Below are 22,934 nucleotides of genomic sequence, written 5' to 3'. Positions count from 1 at the left end.
TGTGCAGCCTCAGCTGCCGCCATCTCGTTGACTTATTCGCAAAATGTTTTACGTCATGTCATTGCCATTTGGCTGTGGCTTTCAATTAGTCAACTGCTTAATGTAACATTTGGGCCCATAAAATGCTCACCATACACCATCCACGATCCCATGCCACCCCCTTCCACCCACCCCGTTCCACCCACCGACACAAGGACAACTGTGGTATCTGCTCGCAGGGGCCAAGTTTTGAGGGCAGCTTGATAGCCGAGCCGAGCCGAGTCGGGCCGGGCCGGCAAAGGCATTGCATCATCGAGATTTTTGGGGAAAAGATGCGGAACTTCTGCAGAAATGTTGAAACAAGGAAATGCGTCATTTGTTTAGGGGTTATCGTGCACTTGAGAGCTACAGATGCAGGCAAAAAAGTATAATTTATGAATAGGTATATAAATACATACGAGTATACATACATATGTATGCATATGTTCGTATATTTTAGAACGATAAATAAATCACTTGAGAATCATTTGAGACACATGTAGTACGAATGTCACTTAAATGATTTATGGCCGTTTCTTAAAATTCTTCAATTCACCATAGGATGCAAATTATTCAATTATAAGTAGAGCAGCAGCTACATTTTTAACATCAGCTACATATGTGCTTGAGCAATCCATTGTAATCCATTTATACAAACTACGTACACCTATAACCGTTGCTCTTTATTGAACAAATGATTTATTAATAAGTGCATTTATTATATGAAATTTCAAGATAAAGCTATGAAGAATTCAGCTCGCAAGTGAGAATGTGTATAGAAAAAACACACTGAGCCGTGATAATGAAACTTAACTTTAGTTGGAAAGTAAAATGTGTTTGATTTACAAATATTTGTTTATTTAAAACAAGGTTAGACACCAGAAAATTCAGCCCGCAAGTGAGAAAATATGAAAACAAGGCACTGAGCAGTGATAATGAAACTTAACTTTAGTTGGAAAGTAAAATAAGTTTTATTTAAAATTAAATTATTTGTTTATTAACAACAAGGTTAAAAGTTGCTTCAGAGATACTAGAAAATTCAACCCGCTAAGGAGAAAATGTATGAAAAAAACACACTGAGCCGTGATAATAAAACTTAACTTTAGTAGCAGTTAGTAAAATGTGTTTTATTTGCAATTATTTGTTTATTTATTGTTTGGGAGTTGCTTCAGAGAAACCCTTTTCTTTTCTATTTCTTGCATTTATTTTTTAGATTGTTTTTTCTTTCATTCTTCTAGTAGGAATAGGAAGCAAATGTTTAAGCGTCAAGGTAATTTAATTCATATTGTTGGTGGATAATTGAAATAATTGAAATCTTGAAATTCCGATCTTGTATTAATAAGTATTATATTTTATTAATAATGTAATTAATTTTTTGCTATGATAGATTATACATTATGGTTAAAAAAAACATGGACGTGTCATCCAATTGAATAATGCTTTGCATTGAATAATGCTTAGCACTGAAATGATATCTAATGGCGACTCTAAGCTATTGGATTCAAGGGTGGATCTTATATGGAATTTTGTTATTGGAAATGAAATCATGATTCTATTTCAAACGCTGGATTGTCATATCACTTTTAATTCTCGATTGTCTTTAATCACCATGTAATTTACTTTTCTATTTCGATATTGGAATATATCACAGAACTCCTTCATTAATAAAAAAAGATAGAGCACAAATGTTATCTATTTAGTCGTCGCATTAAATTATCACCACAGAATTGATTCGGTTGCAATCTTGCAACTTAAAAATATAATTGTGCATAGCACGCTAGATGTCCAAAATCTGCAGTAATCGAATCAGATTTTTGATAGCAATATTGTGAAAAAAAGTCACTTGCAATTTGTTCTGGAACTTCTGCTTCTGAGCTAATCCCCTATACCCCTAATGTCTGCATCGTTCAAGAACCGTTCAATATTTGATTTAAGCAATTAATTTTGATTTCTTATATTTAAAGCAAATATTTTTCAGCCACTCACTATATTTTGAAAATATTATTTTCTATCAAGTTTTACAAGTAGCTGCATGGATTTTAATTAGCTTTTATTTTTGATTCCCATACGTGGCAGATAGCTACGAATGTGGCGCACGAATGTGCCCCATTTGGAAAAGACTTCACATGCACTCCATTGTCATAATTTCAATTATTATTATTATTATTATCTTTATTTCCAATCGTAAAAAGTTCCATTCAAACATAAACATAACAAATGCCTTTGTAAAACGTTTATTGCTGTACCAAATTTTTAAAGTTCTCTGTATGAGACATCACGAACGTCGGCATGTTTTGCATTATAATTAACGCCTTAAAGCATTCAGACAGAGCGATTTGGAGCTTCCTGTCCAGTTCCCCCGCCTCCTCCCTCGTCTCACCTCTTGTGTGTTTGCAGTGTTTGTCGTTGCAATGATTTCAATTTAATTTAAATATTCAAACGATTTACTTGAGCAGACAAAACAGACGTTGCCAGCTATACGGATATATGTGCTATTAGCATCGTCCATAACTCATCGTTCGCAGACGGGCCGACATTCACAATCACATACATATCTACACACATACATATATAATACAGATGGGCAAACATTGGACACCTAGGATGGCATATCAAAGTAATTTTGGGTTCTGCTCAGTCAATTTCCTTATTTGCAAAATGTTTCAATGGCCGGAAAATTACAAACTATAGATATGTACTATATGTGCAAAATTATTTATAATTTTGTCTGCGTTAATATTCTCAGCGAGACAGCGCGGTGGGGGGAGGGGAGGTGCGAAGCTGATAACCTTGCCGCCTGTCACGAACATTCTCCGAGTTGGCTTTTGTTAATTAAAATTGGAGCGCGCACACGACGCCATAATGTATGCTTTAGTTTTTGCTGTTGTTGTTGTTATTGCTGTTAGCGTTCTTCGTGTTGTTTTTGTTGTCAGTTGTCAGGCCATAAATGTGAAGCTGACAAACGTGTAATGAAATTTGCATGCTCGACAATGGGCTCAAGGGGCAAGGGGCAAGGAGCAAGGGAGGTGGGGCGTGAAGCGCAGTCACGAAAAAGTTCAGTCGTTGGCATAATTGCATGTATTGCTCTGTCAATAAAATACACATCCTAGAGGTGGGCTCGTGAGTCAACACGAGAATAAATACGACATAATAAACTCCAATGAATTGTCACCTTTGTGTTTTAACGGAGCTGACTAACCAATTCAGGACCGCTTTACTATTATGCTTGATAACCGAATAAAGCTGGCAATTGGCTTCTTCTATACTCACGAAAAGGTACGAGTACTCTATTTTAATACAAACCCAAAACTGTTAAGACTATGCTTGTTTGTTAGTCTATAAAAAAATTGACTGCTCAGCTCTTAATGTTAATTGTTTTGTAAAATAGTTAGAAAACAATTAATAAACTGTAAGGTCGTATCGATAGTGAAATGAAACAAAGAAAAAGCATTCAAGCAACTCCATTTTCTGGTGTAAAACTCTATCTCTGATGGTGATTATATATCCATATATTGTTTCCTGTTGCTGGAACGTTATTTTTGTGCTCTAGAGGGATTTTGCAAAGGTTGTGTTTTTAATCAATTACTTTTCATTATTGATATTTCTCTAATGGATGTCAACTAATTTCAAATAATTTCTCAATAAAACTGGACTACAACCTTGTTTGGCGAAATTTTTGTACTATTTTAGAAATCCCAATGAATTTTTGTTATAAGGGGGAATTCCATCTCACTTACAAGTACGTTTTGAAAATACGCCAAAGCTGTAATAATTTCGATGTTGATGCACATCTCTAGCATGCATAGACGCAACTACGAGCCTGGCCACATTTATATAGACACACGCACATTGTCTGGGCGTGCGTGAATACAATTAACATTATCCGTAACTAAATACGTGAAATTAAAGGCTATAAAATCACAAAGTCACGTGCGAAATGTTACAGCAATAACAGTGGCAGCGACAACAACAACGACAGCCACAACAATAGCAGCAAGAGCAATTAAAATAATGCCATGAATTACCTAGACACACACACACACACACACACACACACACTAGCACACAATAACACACACTCGCATATAACACATTCGGGGGCCCATAGAGAAACCGCCGCACGTACACGCAAAAAAGTTTTTATTCTCGTACACTTATTGGCTTGCCCCACAAGCCGTCGCCAAAAGTTCATGAAACGCAGCCGCTGCCAATGATGAGGCGAGGGGTGGCCAGGGGTGGCCAGGGGTGGCAGCAGGAAGCAGCAGGATCTCTGTTTATTGCCCGGCTCTGTTGCGCATTCAAACATCATTAGAATTTCATCAAATGTTGCAGCCGTTACAAATTGGCGAGGGTGGGTGTGTTTAGCTGCTTGGCGGCTCCTGCATTGGAGAATGCTGGTGGTGGTGGTGCTTAGTATTGGTGGGTAGTGGGTGGTGGGTGGTGGGTGTTCGATGGCAAACTTAGCATAAAGTTAATTGAATGCCAAAGAAAATGCATTTATCATATGAATCCTAGACAGGACCAATACGCTGTCGGGTTACCAAGAGCGAGCAGAAAAACGCAACCAAACTGCTGGCGTTCATTACACGCACGCACACAACCACAGGTCTACACACACACACACACACACACACACACACACACACCCACTCACAATTCAGCAGCTTAGTAAGCCGCGTGGCCAATTTGCGCTGGCACTGCAATAAAAGTTTATGTGGCAAAAATTTCAAATCTAAAAATACAACACACACAGCAATATAAATACAGTACAATATGCACACTGTGTGCCATAAGTATTGTGACAACAGCTGGCACAGCAACTTTTCTAAAAGGGTGCAAAACAAAGAGAGAACATATCTACTTAGGTATCCTATCAGTGCTATGGAGGAGCTCTCCTATTGATATAAAAAATAATAATAATTGTAATCCTACTAATCCCATTTGATCTGTCCTATAATCAATCAAGATCTATGCCCATCTTCCTATTATATTTGGTGAAAAACGATAAAGATGTGTGATAGTACTTGCAATTAAAGGCCTTTTCTTACATATTCTACATGAGGTATACGACCATTTGCAGATATATTCCTTTAAAATTTTCCATCTTTCTTTTTTTTTTTTTTGGCTTTAATACATTGTTGAAGTGAGACTTGAGACCAGTTCGAAGTTCATTCAACTATATGTTCAGCATCAAACGCTTCCAGACTGTAGAGTATAAATCGGTTATGGCACCAATGAAGGTCTTCCTTATCGTAAAAATACACCATCAGCCTTTAATTTAGCAACTCTGATATCTTGAATAGAAGGTTGTTATAAATTTCCAATATTTCCAATTTTCCAATTTCCAATATAATTTTTAAACATACACAGAACCAACTCTTGGCATTATCTATACACTATGAAAAGAGGTGTGAAGTGATGAAATATCTTAGCATTAAAATATTGCTGTACATAGTTAGGGTTTTGCGTTAATTATTAGCTTTTCTTTTTTCCTATGGCAATCAACATACTTATGGCCGGTAGTGTGTGTATACGTATAGCTTTGAATTATGACATTTTGCATGTGAGCTGACATTCAAAAGCGGCGCAAATTTGTTCAAGCGTCAAATTGCCATCGGGAATGGCAATGGCAATGCCAACGCCAAAGCCAACAAGCCAGTCATACAGTCGTACAGCCGTACATTCGTAGAGTCGTCGAGTCGGACGGTGCCTGCCCTTGTCCCTGTTCTGGCAGCCACCCAGTCATTCAGTCAGTCAGCAATGGAGCTCCATTTAGGGGCCCAATGATTTTCCAAAACGTTGCGCTTGCCGCTGTCGTTGCCTACTTTTGTGCGCGCGCTTTTCGACTTCAATATTTCTGCTTTCGTTTTTCAATTTTTCTTTTCTTTTCCTTTCCTTTTTTTTTAATAGCGCAATCTTAACGCACAATTTGAAAAAGCTGTGGAAAAGTTTTGCAACTTGCAACACAATTTCACGTTTCTCACCTGGCCGCAAAAAGTTTCTCTCTGCCACATTGTTGCTTTTGATTTTATTGTTGTTCTTGCTAAGTATATATGTATGTATGTATGTATGTATATGTGTGTGGATACAGACTGTGGGTGAGCAACGTCTGAGGTCTGAACACATTGCTCATTTGGCAGTAAAACTCAAATACGAAAAGTTGTTGCCAACTTTGGTGAACGCTACATCTACAGCTAGAGCCGCAACCAACATTTGCAGGCGGCTCAAGCCATTGATTTATTAATAGACTACACACAACCCTTCAGATGGAAGATACAGTGCCCCAAAAGTCCTTCAAAATGGAGATGCTTCAAAAAGTTTAACAAGCCTCCAACATGGACTGCTTAAGTCAGACATTGCATTTAATCTTCCGCTTCCACAACCTACTGGTATTGGCATAAGCTTCGAAAGCACTTTATTTTCAAAATGCAAAGTAAACTGGCTGTTGGTCCTAAACAAATTTCTGCATGTAACTGAGTCTCTAAGCCAAGAACCATTGTTATCATGAAGCCATTGAGCCAACAGCAAAACAGCATTTCAATGTAACTAAAAAATTTTTTTAATTTTTGCTGAAATATGAATTATAATTCGGATAATTGGGATGACCGTTAAGAGCAACAAATCCATTGCTCTGCAAAATTAGTTTTATTTGCAATTTAGATTCAAAGAAGCGTAGGGTTCGACTAAATTCTTTCAAGTTTCACAAAGTTATGAATGCAAATAAATATGTTAATAATACTTTACTTGAAAAGTGAGAAATATATTATAAGCCTATAATATAATATTGTAAAAAACTTGGAATGCACATGATATCAATTATCTGCTCTATTTATGTCATTATAATTAATCAGTTGGACTTCTCATAAAAGTAGGTTTCAGAAATGAACTCTTCAAGGCATGTACTTGTATATCTTTAAATGGCTTTAATATATTTTATACTTTGAAATATAATTAGCGCTCATTCTAATAACTTATTAATCATTAATTCACCAGGTAATTGCGATATTTGATTTTGATTTACTGATTGTGATTGCGATGCCGATGTGTTAAAAATATTTAAAGATTAACCCAAATGCAGAAATGGATTCTTCCAAAGCTTTTCAACCAGGCTTAAGTCGGAAAGAAAGACCCACCTTAGAAGCATATTTTTTCAGCATATGGTCGCATTGTGCTAATCAAGTTATATCTTAACTAAAATGTTGGCGCCGTATCAAGAAAGACATCAACTCCATGATCGACGCGGAATTCGATGTCATTACCCAAAAGATACATTTTTGTTTTCTTTGCTCAACAAAACATTATTTCTTTTTCTACTTCCATTTGGTTCAGATTTTTCACAAATTGTAGCCTCATCTGGAATTTGTTTTCTGGAAACAACCTACAAACAGACAAATACATTCTCCTTCATTTTCATTATATTTTCAATATTTCGATATTTCAACATTAATAGTCTACTACGAGTTCAATATCATTTACAAATTTAATCGATTGCTTACAAGTTAATCAACCAACTGTTAACTTGGTAATCTGTAATTTTCTGTATTTTTAAGAAAAGTGAAGCAATCAATTTTTTAAATTTATACTGAAAGTTTTTCCAAACTACAATATTTCCAAAGTTAGAGTATTCAGAGTTTAATGTCGAGTTCCTATAATAGTCAGACATTCCACAATTTCTATTTTAAATTTGCTGCATTTATTTATTAAATAATGAAATCAACATTTTGAATTCCATTTTAATAAAGAAAATCATCGATTTGGCTCTTTTGACACCGTGTCTGCTTTCGAGTTTCTGATGAGTGAATCGAAATTTCTGCACAATTTCCTAATTGACCCAATTGAGGGCATAAATAATGCCGCAATTCTCCAATGCTGTGGGATCAATGAGCCAACTGGCTGGCTCGCTCGCTCACCTTTTGGCGCTAAGCAGAAGCGAGGGCTGCTGTTTATTGTTTGGCCAACGGTCAGGTGTAATCTCTCACTGCAAATCATTCGATTGCAGCAGCCAGACACGCCCACACTCGTCCGCCCACACTCGTCCGCCCACCGACCGCCAGCCGATCGGTCCCGCAGCTTCGTAATTAATTTTTGCAATACGCACCGATTATTTAGTTTCTTTTGAAAATTGCTTGATTCTTGGCTAACAATAACAAACAGAAGCAACAATAACAACAACTACAACAACAACAACAAGAACGACAGCTACATTTGTATACTTATGTACTATATCTGCCCCAGCTGTGGCTTTTTTATGGCACACGATGTGTTCTTTTTTTCTACTTTAGTCGCTACCAGAAATCTTTTTTCTTTTTTTTGTGGTATAATATTTAACAGAAAAATTGATGAAGAGGCAGCAACTATTTACGCACTTCTCTCGTTTGCGGTCAGTTTTGGGGAAAACGAACGATTTATGGTTGTGTATTGCTGCATGCTGTAGAGGGATGGTGAGGGGAGGGGATTGGAGGGCAACATACAAGTAGAGGAGGGTTAGGGTGCAAAGGACGGTGCGACGCCGGCGGTTTGCGCAAAGTTGAAATAAACAATAACAAATTGCGCTTCATTTGGTTTATTGTGTTTACACTCGATCTGTATGTATGTATGTATGTGTGTGTGTGTGTGTGTGTGCGTGCACACTCAGCACAAATAAGCACAGGCTGTAAAATTGTTGGTTAATTAATTTTTTGAAAGGCAAGCAAAATAAATAAAATCAAATACAAGAAGAGTTGAAAGGTTTTTTTCTGTTGATAAGTCAAAAGTGAAATTCACAAAATTCACCAAAAACTGTCCGCACATACATACATATATACATATACATACAAACGTATGTATACATACTACAAAGAGCCATAGACAGTCTATATGGTAGTAGCAGTCTATATAGACAGTGGAATGAATAAGCAAGGCAGTTGGCGGATGAAAGTGAATGGCATGAGAAGGATGCTGATTATGAATACATACATATAGTATATATTTATATAATACACTTCTATATATGTGTGTGTGGATAAATACTTGCGAGATTGGTGTGGGCGGAAATAAATCTCCGGCAATTCAAATGAGTGCTAATGCATGTACATCACTTATTTATAGAAGCATCATATATTCTAAGAATAACCTCCTCATGCGAATTGGATTTATTTTCACGAACCGTTCCATCATTTGATTTGAATAGATTTCAAATGAATGCAAATTAATTTGCGGCTCAACTTAAAGTGTTGGATTTTGAACTGACGAGCATTAATGAACAACAACAACAACAACAAAAAACTAGGCAACATTTTTATGGCTTCGCTAATCTTTTAATTTATTTTAATAACAAGCAGGTAGCTTAATGTTTATTTAGTGACCACTTTTTACGCATTAATTCTTAATTGATATTACTCATATCTCAGCAGCTTTCCTCTTTAAAGCTTAATAATGATTTTTATTTTGGCTGAACTCAATTCGATCTAATTAAATGAAATAATTTAAGATGAAGAATAATTCGCGATTCATATACTAAGCAATTAAAGCAAATATTGATTAAATATTGAGAATCCTTGTATACCTTGTATCCGTTGAAGTAGACGTATCAGAATCCATGTGACGAGACGAATTAATATTAACATCTTCGTCTGTCCGTCCGTCGGTCCCTCCGTTCGTCCGTATGAACGCCTAGAACTTTTGAACCATAACAGCTAGGGACACAAAACTTGGTAAGCGGACTTGTATCATCCATATGCAGAACAAGTTTATGGCAAACCATATATGTACCATACAGCTGTTGACAGCTTAATGGAAACAAATGTGTTGATTGTGTGCTTCTTAATTTATTTGATATACTAATTCCTTATGTATATATTTCAAATATTTTGAATTCTAAACATATGCTCATGAAGTTGAGAAAAAGCATTATTGACTTCAAGTTAGTAGCTAAACTTTTCTTGAGTACTTTTTGTTCAAACCTCAGTCGAAACATCAGAGTTATAAGCAATAGAAATAATATATTTCTTGAAAAAGGCTTTCGGTTTTAATGAATGCAGCATGGCAGAATTGACGATTATTAATCCATGGCGGAAATACGCTATAATTTGTTGAGCAAAGCCTTTTTCATGTCTAGAGTTTTTGTCCAAACATTGTTTAGATTGCTTTAGATCATTATCTTGCTGATAAGTCCGAATACAATATATTCAGGTACTTCACCTTTGTCAGAATTCTCCAAAACTATCTTAGGACCGATTGATGATAACATATTTGTTTATGAAAATATCCGTTGATACTTAAAAGTAGGTATGTATGGAGCTTTAACAAAATCCGTCAACGTTATTATAAAGCTGCTGTAGGCATGATTGGTACAACAAAATCTATTTTAACTGAATGGGTGCAGTGAAGAAAAGGGTGGGTTCAAGGCATGGCAAGACCTGAAAGTTCTAATCGTTTTAATAATGTTTCTAAACTTTGATTTGTCATCTTTTTAGTTTATTCAAAATGTGCATATGTTATTTTATTTCATTATTTGAACAAATTTGTTTAATAATAGTTCTCAATTTTGATTTTAATTCGATATATAAAATAGTATAATTCTCTATATCGATTCAAATGATTCACTTAACTCTTTTTCCACTATTTTGTTAATTATTGATTCACTAATTATTAATTATTGATTCATCCTATCCCCTATTTTTTGTTGATTGAATCGAAATATTCATTCGCCTGCCCTGCATGTCGTTTGTCATAATTCCAGCATTCACTTGCGAATGAGTTGATGGATTCGTTTATTTGCATACAAAATTGCTTATTATTTATATTCGTTCGAATGCAGACTATGATAAATGAGCTGAGATTCGCGCACTCGCAAAATGGATTGACTGCACTCATTTCTGCATAATGATTCACACTCTTACGTAAGAGTGAAGGAGAGAGGGAGAGGGATAGTGAGAGTGAGAGAGAAAGCTCATTATTATCGTATCAAGGGCACAGCTGCGTGGACCCACCACGTGCACCCACGACCCACTTAGCTCATCGTCTTTGTCATTAACTTGGGCTAACAATGAGCTCTTTGTGCCCAACAGGCCAAATCAAATGATTCACAGCACGCCACGTGGGTTAGGTATTTGGGTCGTTGACGACGTTGTCAGCATCCTGTGCGAGCGAGTGTGTGACTCAATCTGAGATGCGAATTGGTGAAAGGTTTGCATTTTCCATTGAAACTGATATAAGGTCGAAGCAGGCCCAAGTGAATCATTTATGCAGACATAGACATTTGAAACGAGTGCCAAACGAAATGAAGAAGTTGGGCAAATAAGGCTGCTCGATAGCCGTTGCCATGAACATGAAATCGGAATCAAAATCGAAATGAAAATGAAAATGCATAGTCTGATAGTCTGGCCGAGGCGGAAAGCAGGAAGAGGAGGAAATGGAGGAAAAACATTCGAATCAAATGCATGGAATATGGGATGCGTAATGAACTTGTCTCCGACTCTGAGCGTCGTAATCAGAGTTGTTGTTGTAACTGATTTTTTTCGCCCATTTGTGATTTCTTTGTTGTTGTTGTTTTTTTTTTTTCTCTTCCTATGTGGCGGTTATTTTAACAATATCCGAAAGCAACACGCATTCGCATTCAGATGACGCACACAAACATATTGTTCTCGTATTGTTGCTGCCACGCCCACGCCCACATCCTCAACCTCAACCTCAACATATATGGTCGCTATCTCCTGTTGCCCAGCAGCAGAACAACAACAGCAACAATGACCAAAGCTCCAATGTTAAAGTTTGGCATCTGTTGCTGCCCATTGTTGCTCTTGTTGTTGTAGCAAGTAATTATTGTCTGTTGCCATTGCTGTTGCTGTTGCTGTCGCTGTTGTCATTGTCATTGCTATAGCAGTTGTTGTTGTTGTTGTTATCTTCCGGATGTGTCGCTGTGTGCATATAAATCGCATTTAATTTATTGTAAATCGGATTAAATTACCAAATGTTGCCTCTGCACCGAACGAACGAACGAACGCACGCACGCACGCGTTCGCCGTCCAGTTATGCCCACTTCTCTAGCCCCCCCCCCCCCTTCCACCCCGCCTCCTCCATCACGCAGCCTCAGAGCATCGCAGCAACGTCCAATATCCCAGTGCACAATGCTCTGCCCCAGGACTGGGACTGGGACTTGGGCGACCCTGCCCTTTGTCTGCCCGCCTAGGCTAAGGTGAAGCGCGAACCGCGAACTGTAAATTGCGTTGGTCGCCCGCTGCTATCGCTGTCACTCCATATGCTACACTGAGAACAAATTTGGGTAGAGAAAGAGAGCGAGAAATCAAAACATCTTCAATAGAATTGGACGTACAAAGTTTTTTCCTCAGAGAACTGAATAACAGACTGTTTTGTTGTCCCCTAATGGTAGAGATGAGGAAGAGAAGAAGAAAGAACAGCACTTCGCTCACGACATAATCGTAATTAAGATAATCGTCTCCTTGAGATATGCATTTCTGCAGAACTTTTCTCAGTTTGCTTATACACAAATCGGAGTATCAGCAATTTTGTTTTAGTTTTGTACTATTTTTTCCAATTGACTGGTTTGCTGGACTACTCTACAATGGCATTCAGATCCATTACACTCAGTGGTAGGCTATTGTTTAAATATTCATATATTCGTATACTGCATCTAAGAAATGATCATTTTATTATTTTATTTTACATTCTCTGGACTCAAGAAATCCCATTCTAAGTCAGTCCCCGGTAATATACGTAAACATCCTTAGAGTAAACAAGAAACCAAATTTAAATGTAATCGTATGAAAAATGCAGACATTTTATGCAAACGTTGGAGGCCCATTTCCCCCTTTGGAGTTCGAATTTTCAAACAAATTTCTACAAACTCTGAAAGTGTCAGTGTCTTAGTGTCAGCTTCCTAGCTCTTCCTCTTTGAACTGTGCGTTGATTGGCAATCAATGAGTTAGTCAGGATAAACTGTTCTATATTTTATTATTTTATATATACAACTACTTCCTATTACTCGAATACTCCTATGTATATTTATTTCATCAACAAACAAAGCTGTCGAAATAAAACTAAAGAATAAACAAGCTTATATAAATTACAAAAATATCTAATATCGAATCTGACTCGGTGGGGAGACTTTATTTGCCAAACGGCCAGCTATGCTCGATTCACAGCAGAGAGTAGTCAGAGACGTTATTAGACCAAACAAAAATGAAATAGATGCGAAGAAATAACAATAAAAGATTCACAAGTACAATAAAATTAAAGTACTAACAAATTAAAATTAAAATACTTTAAAAATAAAAGATAAATATGTTAAACAAACAAGCTAGTATCTTTTTAAAGTTTCTTTTCCATTTCTATTTGAAGCAGATTTTCTTGCAATCTCAATTTCCTAGAACAATTTTCCGAGTGCACACTCATATGTATGTTAATACGAAAATGTAAATGTATGAAGATACGAGTACGTGTGGCCGGAGTGCGTGCGTGTGGTTTAAAGAGCGACGAAAAGCATATGCAGCGTGCACCGTGCAGCGTGCACCGTGCAGCGTGCACCGTGCAGCGTGCAACATGCGCCTTGCTCTGACAGTTTTCATTTATTTTTTGGGCCACGCTCATGGCGCTCATCGTCTACACCTGACAACCAGTCGATTCGCAGATATAATTGCCAGCAGCTGCCCACGACAAAAGGAGAAAAAACAACAAATAGTCGCGCGTGGAGCTGCTCGCAGCTTAAAGCTTTAAAACTCCAAACCCCTAAAAGCCCATTAAATGTGCCCAAAAGCCGCTTATTAACTAGGCAATGGCAATGAGCGGGGAGGCCAGAAGGGAAAGGGCATGAATGGACGTTAGAACCCACCATAGTTGCAAGCCAACTAGTGCTATCTGCCTGCCTACTAATGGACCAGGGGCTCTGGGAAGAGGAGAGTGGACTGGAAGTGGAAGTGGAAGCTGTGGCGCATGTTGCAGGAAGAAGCGGCATCTGCTGTTTTTGCCGCAGGGGCCAAATGCAAGGCAATGGAAAGCGCTAAGTGCACCAAATGTTTAAACGAGCGATGAGAACCGCCCGCAACCAACATTCATTTCCACAGAAATATGAAAACAAAGGGAAATCCATCTACAATTGTAAGGCTATGATACAAATTTAAATGAAAGTGAAATATAAAGCTCTGAGAAGATGCCATAAATACGCACACGAATACGAATTCAATATGCTGTGTATATTCTTTGGTACAGCTGTGGTGGGTCGAAAAAAAGGCATTTGAACGTTTATGAATGCAAGATTTTTGTACCCAAAAGGGGGAAAAGGAGTATATTAGGAAGCACGTCCAAACCTTTAAAGTATATGTACTCTTAATCAGCATGAGCATGAGAGAAATTGATCTAGACATATCTGTTTGTCAGTCTGTCTGGATGAACGTCTTGATTTTGGAAATGTCTAAGCCTACACTGACTAAACATGATATGAAGACTCTCCTTGTCTTTAGTTAATTACACTTTTTTATTTTCCCTCCCCCACTTTCTTCAAAACGATCATAATAAATAATGCTCTTGTTTTCAATTGCATCCAAATCAGACAATTCTAAGGATTTTGTTTAGCGAAATAATTTTACTCCTGCACTACTCATATTCTTTTTACATCTGCAATCAACAAATAATATAGTGTGTATCTATTAATTTAACACTTAAGAAACGAATTATTGTATTTTTTTGTAGCTTAATATCAATATATATTGAAACGAAGAATGGAACAAAGTTACATTCGTTTTTAACGCAAATATGAAAAACCAATGCGGTTGTGAACTTTACACTCAATATATATTTAATCATACATATAACTAGGAGACTAAAAGGCCACTATGAATGGTGAACGTTTGTCTGCTTTTTAATGGATTAGTACGCCATTATTGATTCATGGCGATGATAAGTTTTGCCATGGCTCAGAAGATTTGTTGAAGAACAAAGGAAAAGGAAAATAAAAACGGAAAATATCTTCAAAAGAAAAGCTGCAGCAGTTGATGATGGCCAAGAAATTGCTCGTCCTTTTCCATATTTTTAATGCAGTTAATGGCGCTAAAGGGGCTTCTCTGAGCCCCCCCCCTCCCATCCCCTCGCCCCTCGCTTTATTTTCCCACGCAGAGCATCTGCAGCACATTTGCACTTTCATTTGCAATTAAGCGAATTGCTACAAAATGAAGGCGAACGCATTTAACTGGCAACGTGCACCCAATTGACCAACTACCGAGTCCGAGTCTGAGTCCGGGACCGGGACCGGGACAGAGTATGATGTGAGTTAAAAGGAGTGCTGCATCTGCACTTGCAACTGAATGCACATTTCGACGGCTCATAAACGACGGACTGTCGTCGCCTCCTGCTGCTGCTGCTGCTGCTGCTGTTGGCCAACCTGAGAATGAAGTTAAAAGCGCCGCGTTTCATGTTGTGGCAAAAAGGAAAGCAAACAAACAATCGAACCTTAAGTAAAACTCAAGTAGTTGTGGCAACAGCCACAGACCCCATGCCAAATAGTATAATTATATATACCGATACACCATATGGATTCATATCGCACACAATTGCGGTTGGGCGCAGATTTCGATTTGCGATTGTCCAGCCAGCGTCCAGGGTGCTTTGAAGTGCCTTCGAGGCGTTCGTTGCGTTAATTAAGCTCTCAACACGCCGCCTGTTCAATATGTTCTTTTAACTCCCCCCCCCCTCCCCTCCCCGTCTCTCTCTCCCCCCTTTCTTCTTCATATCACTGCTATAATTGTGCTTTCGTTGTGCGTATCATTCACTCACTCATGCCCCCCCACCTCATGCGTTCTGCCTTATCTACTTGCAGCCTGCGAATGCCATCCCATTGGCTCATCTGGCCAGATATGCAACAACACGAGCGGTCAATGTCCGTGCAAGGCCGGCGTCACGGGCCTCACATGCAACAGATGCGACCACGGCTATCAACTGAGTCACTCCCACGTCGCTCCCTGCATCAGTAAGTAAATCGAACAGAGAGATATTGCTGATTACTAGACCGAGCAATTTTCAATTTACGAAAACAAAAGCGCTACTCACTAGCTTCAAGTTTCCCATTTAGTTTTGTGTAACGGTCAGACAGGCAAATATTTTGTCCACAAATTCGTTCAATTTTTAAATGTTACTTTTAGTTTCGGAAAATCAGCAGCATTACAGCAACGGGTTTTTCAAAAGAATGCAGTAAAGATCATTGAATTTAAAAAGCTTCCAAATCATTTTCTTTAATTAAATGAAGAACTTTTTATAGTATCAGTATAGTATTATATTATAGCTGTCAAACATATGTAGCTACTTAGGAAAAAAAGAATAAAAAGGGCTTTAATTAATAATTAATCTTATCATCAAAAAAAAAAAAAATTTGAAATCCTTAGAGCTTTACAAAACTTGAATATTCAAGAAGTATTTGTTCTAAATGACTTTTTGTAATTCGTTTTGGGCTGTTAATTAAATATTGTCCATTAAAATATTCAACAATTTGTATTGTAAATTCTTTAGTAATAGCAAATATGGAAAAATGGTATGTTATCAAATATTTTGGATTTTTCACAATCGAGTGAGGTTCATTTATTAATTAAATAATTGAAAATGCTTTAGTCTTACTTTAGTCTTTGAAGGACAACCAGACACAAACCAATTTTTATTATTACCCGATACTAAATTGTATGTTTTGTTTATAAAGGTACTTGTATCTAAATCATGATAAGGCCTCACTATATTCGAAAGTATTATTAAAATCGGTGCATATATAATGTAGCTGTCATCCAAATGTTCAGCTTAACTGAAAATTTTACTCGTTTCAAATCCAACTATATCAAGTTTCTTAGTTAGATTAGACTGCCTCTTACCAAAATTGTGGTTGTATGTAGTTTCCTATAATTAGGACTGGCATGATAAGCCATGGCTTTATAAGAATAAGCCTTAATTTTCGGTCTGAAATTGTTTTGTCAGTTATTTTTAAGAATGTTTAATGCTTAAATGTTTTTTTTTTTTTTTTTGACAAACTCGCTTCCCCAATCTTATGCAATGTTGCGATTTTTCTAAAATAGAGCGCGGTCTAGTACTTGTAGTTCTTGAGAATAGTTCCGAAAACTGTTAAATAATTTCGTTTGTTTGAAATCTTAGAGCAAGTGCCGCGCATGAATAACATGTTGGACACACAGAATACAGCCCCGGAGCCCAGTGCGGTGCATGAATCAGCAGGTGGCGGAGGCGGAGGAGGAGGCGTGGCAGGTGGCGTTAGAGGCGTCGGCAGTTCGGTCGCTCAACAATACTATCGCACCGAGAGCGGTAGGGGTAAGTAAGTGCGCTTTCATATTCATTCTATATCGTCGTTGTGATCCAACTTACTACCAAAAACCTCCTGTTGTTGCTGCTGCTTTAGTTGTTGGTGGTCGCTGCAACCACAACAACAATAACAACAACAACAACTAGTACAGCAACAATAGCTGAAACACAACTGTAATCCTTTCAAATGGGTGAGAAAACACAAATCCGCTAAAGTGCAGTCGCTTAAGCGTTGCGGCGCGGCGCACTGAGCTTCTCTGAGTGGCTATACCCAGGAACAGGCACTTAACACAGAAGCTGACGCTGCAGTTAGAGATGGGCGCGTGACAAAATGGGAAATTAGTGCTCTTTCAATGTTACAAAAACCATTGCTAGGCCTTTCGCTTCGGTAAATAGAGAAAGTAATAGTTTGAAAAGTGTTTTCAACAATTTGAAAATATTGCAAATTATTAAATGTGGTCAGACAGGCAAATAATTTGCACACAAATATGTGTGTACATTTACAAATGTACAATATAAAAGAAGAAAATTATAATAAGAATTCTATAGAAACTTTGTTTTAGAATGAATTAAAAAAAAACGTGAAAGAACACACATCTGCGTCGAAATAATTTGCATGTGTGACCATGCCTTGAGTACACACTGATTTCAGTTGTTTCATAATTCTAGATATTAAAATTGCTTACAACCCTTTCTTTTTAAGCGTGACTAAGAATTTTGATAGAGTGGAGAAAGAACTCCAAAATTAGAGACTTATTTATTTATTTTTCAAAATATAGTTAATGCAAAACTGTTCGTGAAAGTGTTGAATTTTTCAAAACTCATAGTCTTGGAAACAAATGAGCAACTAGAGAGACTATTGCTTGTCCAGCCACTTATAATATTGAAAATGTTTCATGAAATTCATCGCTAAAAGATGTTGAAGGCAAAGCTGCAGCATCAGAAGCAGCAGCAGCAGCAGCAGCAGCAGCAACAGCGCAAATGTTTGCTCAACTTTTAGTTACAGTTGTTGCAGCTTGCAGCCGCCGGCAACTAACAGAAGGGGGGAGTGGTGCAGCTGGATGTGGTGGCGGTGTTAGGTGGTTGCTAAGAAGGGAAAGCAACAAGCAAACAAAATGCGCCACACGGCATAAATCATGCCGAGCTTAGAGGTTGCTGGCAAAATGGACACCAAGGCGGAGGTGGAGGCGTGTAATTTACGCCAGCCAACCCAAGAGCTCACACAAGGCCGCCACCGGCACCACCCCCCGCCGGCCACCCTGTCCAGCAACACCCATCACTCAGACAGCGCGTGCTCAACTAAAAGTAAACTTTGCACAAAGCGCAAGCGATGAAGATGCAACACAGTCGTGTGGCAGAGACGCCAGTAGGACAGAAGAGAAAGGAAAAGAAAAGAAAAAGAAAGGCAGCAACACGCAAATGTATTAAAAAGTTTTTATTTAATTTTCATGAATGGGAACTGGCAAAGTAGCAAAAACTATAGAGCGAGAGGCGGAAAGAGAGTAGCAGTGGATGATATGCGGTTGAAAGATAGACAAGACAAGTACGTGTACTTTTAAGCGGCACTGTGGCCGTTTAGTTAGTGTGGCGTTAGTTGCAATTGCCGCTGCTTTGAGCCACTAATTGTTGCCCAACTATTTGCAGAGCGCATTACCAAGGCAACCGAAGTGGGAGCGGACGACACTGAGAACAGCAGCCGCAAAAGTGCAGTGACTGGACAAATTAACTTACTATCTGGATAACTGACTTACTCACTTACTAACTGACTAACTGCTGGACTTGCTGACTATCTGATAGACTTACTAACTGGCTAAGTCAGGGACTTATTGATTAAGCGACTGTTGAAACGAAAGACTGACTACCTTAACTGATGTCTGAATGACTGTAGACTCTCTGATTGACTGTCTGATTGACTATAAAACATTCTATGACTGACTATGATTGACTGTAGAAGATTCTATGACTGACTGTCTGATTGACTGTAGAACGTTCTATGACTGACTGTCTGATTGATTGTATGATTGACTGTATAGTTGACTGTAAAACATTCTATGACTAACTATTTGACTGACTACAAGACATTCTATGATTGACTGTATGACCAACTGTGTGATTGACTAAATGGCTGACTGTATGACTGATTGTAGAACATTCTATCACTGACTGTGTGACTGACTGTAGAACATTCTATCACTGACTGTTTGACTGACTGTAGAAGATTATATTATTGGTTGTATGATTGACTGTAGAACATTCTATGACTGACTGTCTGATTGACTGTAGAACATTCTATGACTGACTGTCTTATTAATTAAGCAGATCGGACCGAACTGAGAGGAAAGTATAGTTTTATAATCTTTGATAAAGATTTGCATACTTCCCTTGAGTTTAGATCAATTTTGTCGAATAAAAGGAAAGTAGGACACCAAATATCTGAGTAACAAACAAATAATTTGATTAATTGAAATATTCAAAAATAATAATAATTTTCCATTGGTAGGCATTGCAAAAGATTTTAATACTTAAGTCAAATCCACTGATCAATCCAAATATGACATATTTGGAAAGTAGTTGTGAAGAGGAAATATTTGACTTGCGTTTAAAGTGCTCGACGCGTCGGTTAGCTCGCTATGCAAATCGAATCGATGCCATTTCACATTACATTTAATTCAATTAGGCAGAGCATATAGAAGGAAATTACGAATGCAAACTTCCAGACAAGAGACTCAGAAATGGGAGACAAGGCCAAGTTGAAATGCAAGCGAATGGAATGGGGGAAGAGGGAAAGATCTAGATCTAGGCACCTTGGTTGGCGGTAAATGAGCATCCATTTTAAAATGTTATTTGCCAAGGACAATCAAAAGTAAAAGTTAAATTTAAAGTTGTTGCTTTCGCTGTAACCGACGACAGACGAGGCGGCAACCAGAAGAAGGAATGCTAGCAATATAGACACTCACACACACACTCACAGACAGCTAACACACAGACGTAGCAAAAGTTCGTCCTTTGCCATTTCGCAAAGTAGTCGTCAGACTAGGAGTGTGGAGGAGGAGCGGGAGGGGAGGAAGTGAGGAAATAGGGCAGCAGCAAGGACGTGATGCCAATGCCAACATGAATGTTAATTATGAATTTCTAATTTGATAATCACATTAAATTAATTTGAAATTCCGTTGAGTTAATTTAAAGTTGAACCCAAGTTCTCTGATTTTCCAAAACACACGATTCTACGAGTATTACTTTAATTCATGCTAATTTTATGTACAATTAAAAGTTTCAACTTTTTGCATTTGTGGTCAATTCGTCCACACGATAACAACAACAAACAGTAGCAACAACAAACAAGCAGCAAAAACAACAACAATAACAGCAAGGCCAAAAATAGTGTGAACTCCAAGGTGACATTTTGAGCAACAATTTTTCATTCACTGTGGGCGGAGCGGTTGCACTTTTCAACAAAAACTAGACAGCAACAAAAAATGCACGGAAAAAAATAAACATATGTATTTCCACACGATACTGAAACATATTAGTCATGGGCTATTTTTGGAATATTTTAAGTTCTTACAAGCTCTTTTTATATATAGTTTTTAGAGTCTCCGTCTGATAATATCCGCCACTGAATTAAAGTCGATTTGGAGAAACTGAGTAAAGAAAATCAATTCTTTCTAAAAATAATTAAATCACAATCTATTATTTAACAGTCAAATAATATTAATTTTTGAACAAATTATAGCACAGACATAACACAAATAAATAAAAATTGTTAAAACAAAAGAGAATGCCAAGCAAGTCCTATCCTCAAAACAAAAATTTCCCATATGAGCGCTAGCACATCCAAAAAGCAGAAGGGGAAGAAAGGCAGAAATCACAAAAATAATGTAAACTCGTATTGCCTAAGAAATAGAAGAGCCTACATACCAAGTTTGAAAAATGTGAACTCAGCCGTTTCTAATTGCCAGGCGTTCATACAGACAGACGCTTGAACGCGCAAATTTTACAAATTGTATAAGAATTTACTATTTTTGGATTAAGAAACTACTTCGGTGCAGCAGATTGGCAAGATAGTAGGCTACTTCAGCACTTGAAAATTAAGGGGAATTTTAGCGAATTGTTGACCCGAAATTTCTTTAACCTCTGTCCCAAGTTATCAATCTTTTGAGAGGGCTATAATCGTATATAATAACAAACACATTTCAAATGAACAATTAACCGGTTAAAATATTCTTTAAATATGTTCAAAAAATTCTTGGACCAGTAAGACTATTCAAAATACTCTTGAGTTATGAAAAGACACCTTTGTTTATGGTAAATGGGCTTATGTTATTTATCCCTATCAAAAGAATTATTGTAGGTTTTTTATAATAACCATCCCTGGTTTCAAAACAGCGCTACTCATCGTGCAACCATTATATTATACCTTAAATCCTTATAGGTATTCAATAAATCGACAGTGCACGGTAATTAAATGCATTTTTGATTAAAGCACAGCGCAACGTTATGTGCATAATTGCTTTTATACTTGTACCCTCCACTAAAGAGCGTAGGGGTATATTGTTTTTGGGATATACGTTTGTAACAGCTCCCCCACAATTAGAGCTACAGCTTTAAAACCAATACAGAAATCGATTCAAGGCCGAAAAAATGAAATAATGCTTTTTAATTACAAATTCGATAATGTGGGCCTTTTAATGGTCTTTGAAGGCATAGTCTCTTCTGAAGAGTATAGAATTGGATAACTGCTTTGCCCGTTTCGGTTTCAGTGTAGAGCGTAACAATTAATGAGGCGCCCATTGGCGTCGAATTTGTTTGAGCAAAGGAAGCACATCCGTCGGCAAGGTGATTCAGAATCGAACAAAGTGCGTCCATAAACAATTAAACCCAAAATAGATGCCGAAATAGTTAGCGCAGAGGGCATAAAATAAAAAAAATATGTGTGTACATATTTAAATGCCATTCCACGTACATTTTCAATATCCAATGCCCGATTTGTTTGCCGCTCAACAGGGGCGCCAAGCGTTCGGCCAATTTTAGAAAAAAAAAGTCGTAATCGTACGCTCCTGGGTCATATACATAATATAAAAAATGTTTATGCATTTCAAATCGATCGAATCGGAATTCACTTTTTCCTAGTGCGGATTCTACTTTTCCCCCATTTTTTATAAGGGGAGGAGGTGGTCTGGGCGATTGGATCGCGTCATTTGTGTCACGATTGCTTTGACATTGGCGGCGGGCGTGACACAACAACAACAACGTCGACGTCTGGGCATATGCAAATGCATTGCAGCAATTAAAAAACTCGAAAGAAAACAAAAACGGCATCTAATTTTAGTAACAAAAGCAGTCTAAGGCAAATAAAAGGCGAGGGAAAAGAACAGAAACAACAACAACAACAAGAGCAACAATTGCGGCATTTTGTGGTGCAAGTGCGGCGTATTTTGCATTGTAGTGGGGAGATGGGGGAGGGGGCTGGGGGGTTGGGGAGATCTTAATGTAAATCTGATCGGGCATCGTTGTTGCACTAATTGGCATTGGCCATAAAGACATAAATTTTGCAATTAAATTGTAAACACAGCCACAGTAAATGCCCGATCTGAAGGGCACGCGAGCCGATTACATTACATAGATATTTTTAT

At 37.7% G+C, this 22,934-nt stretch overlaps 1 protein-coding gene across 1 annotated transcript in view; it reads left to right on the top strand.

Moving 5' to 3' along the window:
* The window catches only part of LOC115627231 (netrin-A), an 83,477-nt gene that overhangs the window by 57,950 nt on the left and 2,593 nt on the right, over positions 1–22,934 (top strand). Inside the window, exons 3-4 of the mRNA XM_030522854.1 lie at positions 15,827–15,976; positions 17,140–17,310. Coding sequence (XP_030378714.1) covers positions 15,827–15,976; positions 17,140–17,310 — 321 coding nt within the window. The remainder of the gene's footprint in view (positions 1–15,826; positions 15,977–17,139; positions 17,311–22,934) is intronic.

This window comes from Scaptodrosophila lebanonensis, unplaced genomic scaffold (assembly GCF_003285725.1).
Source record: "Scaptodrosophila lebanonensis strain 11010-0011.00,11010-0021.00 unplaced genomic scaffold, SlebRS2 tig00000092-arrow-pilon, whole genome shotgun sequence".
Lineage (NCBI taxonomy): Eukaryota > Metazoa > Arthropoda > Insecta > Diptera > Drosophilidae > Scaptodrosophila > Scaptodrosophila lebanonensis.
Note: the sequence above shows the minus strand (reverse complement) of the source record. Positions and strands in the feature narration are given on the sequence as shown.